Source organism: Arachis ipaensis, chromosome B04 (assembly GCF_000816755.2).
Source record: "Arachis ipaensis cultivar K30076 chromosome B04, Araip1.1, whole genome shotgun sequence".
In the NCBI taxonomy this organism is placed as follows: domain Eukaryota; kingdom Viridiplantae; phylum Streptophyta; class Magnoliopsida; order Fabales; family Fabaceae; genus Arachis; species Arachis ipaensis.
In genome coordinates this window covers 120,812,090-120,820,139 of record NC_029788.2, presented here as the reverse complement: position 1 = coordinate 120,820,139, position 8,050 = coordinate 120,812,090, and the positions used below count along the sequence as shown (strand labels likewise).

Genomic DNA, 8,050 nt, shown 5'->3' with positions numbered 1-8,050 from the left:
AAAAAAATCTTTTTTTTTCCCAACAAAATTTCATTGATTAGATATTAAAGACTCAACCTTATTAAATATACATCAATTTATTAATAATAAATTCTCAAATAGNATAAAAAATACTAAAAATTGTGGTGAAAAGTTTCTCAAACATCATTATACACGCCTTAGAAATGTTTTAAATTGATGAGTGTGAGACGTTAGAAAAAAAGTCGCGAGAGAAAAAAGAGAATAGTGAGAGTTTTAATTGTTCTTTTTTAATCCTAAGAAGAGAGTAAAAATGAGTTTTTGGATAATAGGTTATGGAAATTGATTGATATTCTAATTGATTTTACCTAACATGACTGACAGAGTAAATTAAACTAAAATCAATTATAGCTGTACGGTTAATTTTTTTCAAACGAATCAAGTTTTAAATATAATTACTTCGTCTCATACAAAGAAACTTATAAATACATGTAATAATTTTATGGGACACTCTATTATATAGATTGAAGTTGTATAGAGAGAGAATTAAATTTTTTTTATAGTTATTTTTTATTATTTTATTAATGTTTAAAATATAGATCTTAGTATTTTCAATTTCTCTTTCATCACATAAAAAGAAAGATCTATAAATTTACATCTTTATCATATAATTTACCTAGTTTCATTACATGTAAATAAAAGAATTTTGTAATGCCTTATTCAAACATAATCTAATGGTATCGGACATTGTAATTCACCATTTATGTTATGAGTTATGACAGTGAAATAATAAATCATTAGCGAGTATAAAAATAAGTGAAACAGAGGAAGTAGCAATAAAATAGACACTAGTAAAAATCTTTGAGAAATAAACAAATAAAAGGTGTACCACTAATACACTATCACTGATGACGCGTCTTCAGTATTCATCATTGCCCTCTCTAAGTCTCAACTTTGTGTCTCCTTCATCAATACCCAGCAGCTTCCGCTTACTTTTCTTTCTCTCTTCACAAAGAGTTTCTTAATTGATGTTATTAATTAACTGTTTAGTGTTAATAACCACAACTCTTGTTCAGCACATACATACACTTCTTCAAACTTCAAACATATGGCGTCCGCCTCTTCTTCCACTTCAATCCCACTACCACCACCACCAAGATCATGCACCTATCACGTATTCTTGAGTTTCAGAGGAGAAGACACTCGCACAGGTTTTACTGGCCATCTCTATGCGGCCCTCAACAGGAAGGGAATCACAACCTACAAAGATGACCAAAACCTTCGCAAAGGCCATGTTATTTCAAAAGAACTCCTCAAAGCAATTGAAGAGTCCATGTTTGCAGTTATCGTTTTTTCACCGGACTACGCTTCCTCCAGTTGGTGCTTGGATGAGCTCCAAAAAATCATGGAGTGCAACAACAAAGTGGGACAACAGATCGTGCCGGTGTTCTACGATGTGGAGCCTTGTGATGTGAGGCACCAAATAGGAACCTTTCATGAAGCTTTCAAGAAACACGAACAGAGACATAACCGTGAGAAGATCAAAAGATGGAGAGATGCGCTAACACAAGTTGCTACTCATTCTGGTTGGACCTCCAAAAATCAGTAAGCAAACTAGTCATTAACTTATTACTCTTGTTATTACTACAATTTATCTGCTATACATGTTCAAACTTTTAGATCCACATCCATCTAAACAAAACTGCAATCATTATAGGTACCATTTTAATAACATAGATCTGCTTGTTAAAATTGCTCCAGTAAATGGCATAATTAAAATGTTTCAGTAAAAATTTTTTAAGATCGATAAGAGATATTACTCTTAATATTATATAATATTATTATTATTTTATAATACTACATTTTAAATATTTTTCTAAACCAAATAGAGTGCAATGTTTAAACAACGATGGCAACAGTATACTACTAAAAATTAGCCACAATGTTTAAATTTTTTGTACAAACATATCAATTTTTAATTTTTTTTGTGACTGAAATAAATTAAACAAAGAAAAACAAAACAAACAAAACAAGGAACTGCCTAAATAGAGGGACAGTCCCGTTTAAGACTACTCTTAAACTCCTCCCAAGGTGAAAGAAGCTCCACATGCGAAAGTTGTAACTTCATCGCCATCTTTGTCATAGTATCTGCCACCGTGTTTGCATCTCTCATAATCAAACGAAAGTCAACCCGCCAATTCCAATGCATAATATCTCTTATTTTGAGCACCAGTAGATCAATAAACCCAAAACCATATTGAGTAACAAGATTAAATGCTTCCACACAATCCGTCTCACAAATAACATCTCGTTGACCCACATCCCAAGCTAAGAGATATCCTCTCCAAATAGCAAACAATTCTCCTTGAAGAATACTATTACTCTCAATCATTCCCAAACACCCCCTTTGCCAGCTCCCATTACAATCTCTAATAACACAAGCAAAACCAACACTATCACCCAAACCAAAATAACTAGCATCACAATTAATCTTAAAAGTACCAATGGATGGGGGATTCCAAAAACCATTTAGTGTAGAGGTAAGGGACATACGTTGTAATTCAAAGATATTCCTAAGCTCTTTTTCTGAAGTTAATGCCAGACAAATCACTTTTTTCGGAGGCCAAGTTTCATCGGGATTAAAGATGTCATTATTCCTTGCACGCCATATCCACCAAAGTCCCGAAAAGAACTTGAACGGATGCTCTCTGCTATGATACAAGAACCAGTTCTTCAAATCCAAAGGATGACAAGAAATATCCAACCTATGCCAGACAAGCTGAGCTTTGGGACAATCCCGAATACAATGTAAAACCGATTCCTGGCTAGAAAGACATCTTGGACACTTATCCGATGACGACATCCCTCTTCTAAAGCGAAAACTTGCAGTAGGAAGAGCCTCCTTAAGACACAACCAAGCCAAAAATTTATGCTTTTCCGGAACAAGCTAGCGCCAAAGCCAAAGCCAATTCTCCCGCTCCTCCCAACCAAACAGCTGCTTACACAACCACAAGTAACCATTGCGAGAGTTATAGACTTTGGCAGAAGACCCACTCCAATACCAACACACTTCCGGACCTGCTTGTTCATCTGGATTGTAAGAAAGAATATTATCTTTCAGATTTTGAGATAAAGGAGAATAAAGAGTATCCAAATGCCACCTACCAACCGACCAAATATCCTGTATCCGGAGATTCGAATAAAAAATGTGAACATAATCGATCTCATTAGATAACCGTCCTTCTTTCCTCCAGCTAGAAAACCAAAAATTCTGGTTCAAATCCCAATACACCAAGCAAACCCATCCTTCAACACTTCCCAAGCCTTGCAAAGACACCTCCAAATGGGAGAGTCCTTGTTCTTAGGATAACTAAAACAGTCATATAGAGATGATCGGTATTTGGCATCCAACAATTGGACCCATAGCTTGTTTGGCTGCTGGAAGAAAGTCCAAACTAGCTTCCCAAGAAGAGCAATATTTACACAATAAGGATCTCTAATCCCTAAACCTCCATATTTTTTTGGAGTAACCAGTACCTTCCAACTAACAAGATTCAATCCTCTTCCATCAACTTGTCCTTTCCAAAGAAAATTCCTCATCATAGACTCCAATTTACTAATGATTCCTTTGGGAAAAATAGAGACCTGCATCTGATACGTGGGAATAGCAGCGACAACAAAATTAACCAAGCAAAGTCTACCAGCCCGATTGAGTAAACTTCCTTTCCAGCTTGCTAGCCTACTCCGAATCTTATCCAGGACACCATTGAAAGCTAAACGAGTCACCCTAGAATGGCTAAGGGTAACTCCAAGATACTTGCCCAAGTCCTGGACAAATATGATAGAGGATATCCCAGTGAAAACCTCTTTCCTTGTTGCAGAGACATTCTTGGAGCAAAGCGCTTTAGACTTCTCCACATTAATCTTCATCCCATATGCTTTGCAAAAAGTCTCTAAAACCAACATCACATTTTGCACTTGTCTCTTTGTAGCTTTACAGAATAAAAGCAAGTCATCCGCAAACATTAAGTGGGATATTCTTGGTCCCCCTCTAGAAATAGCAACCGGTTCCCACAAGCCCAAATCAACCTGATGACTAATAAAGCATGCCAATCGCTCCATACACAACACAAAAAGATAGGGTGACATATGATCTCCTTGTCTAAGACCTCGGCTAGGAGTAAAGCCATTCAGACGACTCCCATTCTAAAGAATAGATAAGGAAGAAGCAGTGACACAATTCATAATCAAATTAAGTGTAGGAATAGGAAAACCAAAGCTTTTAAGGGTATGAGCTAAAAACCTCCAGTCAACTCTGTCATAAGCTTTCTCCAGATCAATCTTAAATGTCAGTGTGCCTTTCTTTGATTTAGTCTTCTTCATAAAGTGGAGGACTTCTTGGGCAATAATGATGTTGTCAGGAGTTCCTCGTCCCGGAATAAATCCTCCTTGAAGCGGGCCAACAATCTCCGCAAGATGAGGACGAAGCCTATTAACAAGGACCTTCGTGATGATCTTGTAAACTACATTGCAGAGACTAATCGGCCTGAAATCTTTCATAGATACCGGTGATTCAACCTTTGGAATGAGAACTAGTAGAGTCTCCAACATTCTCGGATCAAGAGGAACACCGGAGAATGCCTGCTTAACCATCTTCCAAACATCAAGACCAATGATCTCCCAATATTCTTTGAAAAAGAAAGCTTGAAACCCATCAGGACCCGGAGCTTTAAAAGAGTTCATGTGAAAAACCGCTGCTTTGACTTCCTCCATAGTAACTGGTGCCGTAAGGTTATTGCAAGCTTTCTCATTTAGAGAAGGAAGAGGCACATCACCAAGGCAACCCAAATCAACATCATCCAAATGACAGAATAAGCTTTTATAGAAAGACTCTGCTTCTTGACTCAGAACCTCTGGATCAGTTTCCCACACTCCATCCTTGAGAAAAAGGCCATGAATCTTATTATGCTTCCTTCGCGCAAGAGTTTGAATATGAAAGAATCTTGTATTCCTATCCCCGAACCTTACCCACTGCTCTATGGACTTTTGGAACCATAGGAGCTCTTCTTGCACTAGAGTATTATTATAATCATCAAGCAACTGTCGCTCTTTCTGACGCAAATAAATACTATCCACCACTTCCAAACGCTTTTGTAAATAATTAATCTGCTGCTCTAATTCACATTTCTTAACAAAAATGTTGCCAAATACCTTCGAGTTAAACTCTAGTGAATTCTTCTGTACTTCCGAAAGCTTGCCATGAATTCCTCTATTACCAGACCACCATGACTGGTTCACAATATCCCTATACCCAGGATGAGTAGCCCAAGCAGCAATAAATCGGAAAGGTCGATTCCCTTTAGGCTGAGGACGACCTTTACAACGCACCAGAATAGGGCAATGATCAGACTGAAGCCTATTTAAAACTTCTGCATAAGCCTCTGGAAAGATAGATAACCAACTATTATTTATACAGACTCGATCAAGCTTTTTTGCCACGTCAACATAATTTTTCACCCTCCTGTACCAAGAAAACTGCCTCCCAATAGTCTTCAGATCAAACAAGCCACTATCCCCTAATGAAGTAGCAAACATGTCTGCTCTTTGATGAGAAAACTGACAGCCCTTAGATTCATAAGAAAATTTGACTTCATTAAAATCACCAAGAACAATCCAAGGTCCTTGAAAAACCATGGATTGTGCAACAAGATAATCCCAAAGGAGAACCCTTTTATTAAATTGAGGACTGCCATAAATACCACTACACCTCCAAATTAAATTATCAAAGTGAACCTCAACAGTAACACCCTGATCAAAAGATCCTCAATAATTGCCACCTTCGGACCTCCTGACACTGCACCTGCCATGCTTCCATCTACTAAGGTTTCCTCCATTGTGCCACCATTTTTATCAACTGGCGAGTTCTGCAAGGAGGAAGGCCGAGGACGCTTCCGTAGAGAAATTCCACGACGTGCAGGAGTTTTGCGTGATGGAGATGGCGCAATTTCATGTTTTTCTCGCTTCCCCATCCTAATGCCAATTGATTTACCTCCATCACCATGCAAATTGGGTCTTGGAACCCTTCTCGAACCAAACTTGTGCTGCTTTCCATCTTGGTCCTTCAAACCTGATGACTGGCCCATTGTGAATTTTCCCTTACGGAGCACTTGTTGCCAACCCTCTCCATCATCCATGCATGCCTCATTAACATGAGTATCAGGCACGTGAGGAGCCAATGATTTCGTAACCACATCCTTCCCTTTAACAACTCCTAATTTCTCACCCAAATTACGAGGATTCTCACCCAAATCACGAGCTTCTGATTCAGCCTCTTGTTGAATCTCATGATTATTGTGTGGCACTAGTGTCGGGGCTTCATTATTTTTTTCATCACCAAAGGAATTCTCGTTTCCTTCCAAGGACTCCTTCTCCATGCACAACGATTTATCATGCCCATATCGTGCACAAGTAGCACAAATCAACGGTAAACTCTCGTACTCCACTTCATAAGTCACACCCTCCACTATAATATGTTTGATTACAGGCAACTCAAGATTAATTTGAACACAAGCTCGAGCATATTTTCCTCTTTCTGCAAGCTTAGTAGCCAAATCTACTTTCACCGGAATCCCTATTGCAGAAGCAATTCGCAGCATTGCTTGTTCCTGGTAGCACCAAATTGGAAGTCCCGAGACTTGAATCCATACCAACGTTGATCCAAAGGATTTTTCGCATGGCCTAAAATCCACATCCCATGGCTTTACTGCAACATAGTGACCGTCTATCAACCACGGGCCACCAAGAATGACTTTCTCACGATCCGTAGCAATATCAAATTTAGCCAAAAAATATCCAAACCCCACATCCAACAAATCAAACCCTCCTTTGATGCGCCATACTATCCGAAGCTTATGCATGAGAGCCGTGTAGCCATAATGCTTATCCAGCACCTTGATCACGATGGCTTCCTTGTAAGGTTCAGCTAGACAACTCTTTGCCTCCTTGGTAAAACTGACACTTGGGGGATGAGAATCACCCTGCTTACCTGTCACCGTCGCGATACCATCCCCAGATAAAGACCCTACTAATGCAAAGGCCTTAGACTTTTCTGCACCAATGACTTTATCTCTAAAAGAGACCTTGGATGGCTTTTCTAACCCCTCTCGAGAAGAACCCTCCTTAACACCGGATACACACCCACCCACGCTCTCCCCCTTATCTCTTCCCGATGGCATGGCCATCTTCCTCACTGTGTTTCACCCTCAACCGTTCGCCCACGCTCTCTCCTTCTCTCATTCTCCTTGAGTACGGAGTACGTACTCTTTCTCTGCTAGGGTTTTTACTCTCTAGTCTTTATATCAATTTTTAATTGAAAAACAAAAGTAAATTATAACAAATTATATTCTGGTTCCTATGATTTTTTTTTTCAAAATAGATTTGAAACATATCTACCCTACATTCATAGTTTAGACTTTAGAGTAATACATTAATTGAATCAATTTCTAAAAATTTTTTAGTTGAATATTTTAGTCCTTAGAAAAAAACTTATTATAAAATTAGCTTTTTGATTTTTTCATTCAGTTAAACAAATCAATCTTTAGTGGATCTTTCTTAGAAAAAATAAATATTTGAATTAAAATTTATAGTAATATATGGAATAATTTCTTTTCTTCTTCAACGTAGATACAATCACGAGCCAACGAGCTATAACTCAAATGGCATAGTCTCTCTACTCACTTAGAAATCGCAAATTCGAGTCTCTCTGTTTTTAGTAAAAAAAAATCACAATATGAACGAATTATTATAAATTTTAATTCAAATATAATCATGGAATAATAATTATATATGGTTATTTTAATCTACCATAATTTTCTTCTTGAATTACATATGAAATAAAGCTCTCGAAATTAGCTAATAATAAAATAATATGATAACACCATGGAGGCATGGAATCAATATTGCAAATAAATTTTGTAAAAAAGAAAATTGTTTTTGTAAACTTCAGTTGTTTTGTTTTGCGTCTTCCTTTATCTTATTACAAAATTTCTTTTTTATAAGAAAAGAAGTTGCTATATTACAAAGAAATTCTCTT

The 8,050-nt window shown here is 37.4% G+C and overlaps 2 protein-coding genes across 9 annotated transcripts in view; one reads left to right on the top strand and one right to left on the bottom strand.

Moving 5' to 3' along the window:
• LOC107635083 (TMV resistance protein N-like) overlaps window positions 848–8,050 on the top strand; it is a 35,045-nt gene continuing 27,842 nt past the window's right edge. For 6 of the 8 annotated variants that reach the window (XM_021121848.1, XM_021121845.1, XM_021121847.1 and 3 more), the window contains exon 1: window positions 849–1,563. In XM_021121848.1, coding sequence (XP_020977507.1) covers window positions 1,067–1,563 — 497 coding nt within the window. In that variant the 5' untranslated portion in view covers window positions 849–1,066. Of the gene's footprint in view, window positions 1,564–8,050 lie in introns of all 8 variants that reach the window. The other 2 variants (XM_021121842.1, XM_021121843.1) reach the window with 1 other exon arrangement.
• Window positions 2,000–7,905, bottom strand: LOC107635082. Its single transcript, XM_016338441.2, is given in 6 exon segments — window positions 2,000–2,860; window positions 2,962–3,048; window positions 3,128–3,243; window positions 3,246–4,054; window positions 4,262–5,768; window positions 5,771–7,905. Coding segments are annotated over 6 exon segments (4,809 nt in total). The 5' UTR covers window positions 7,200–7,905.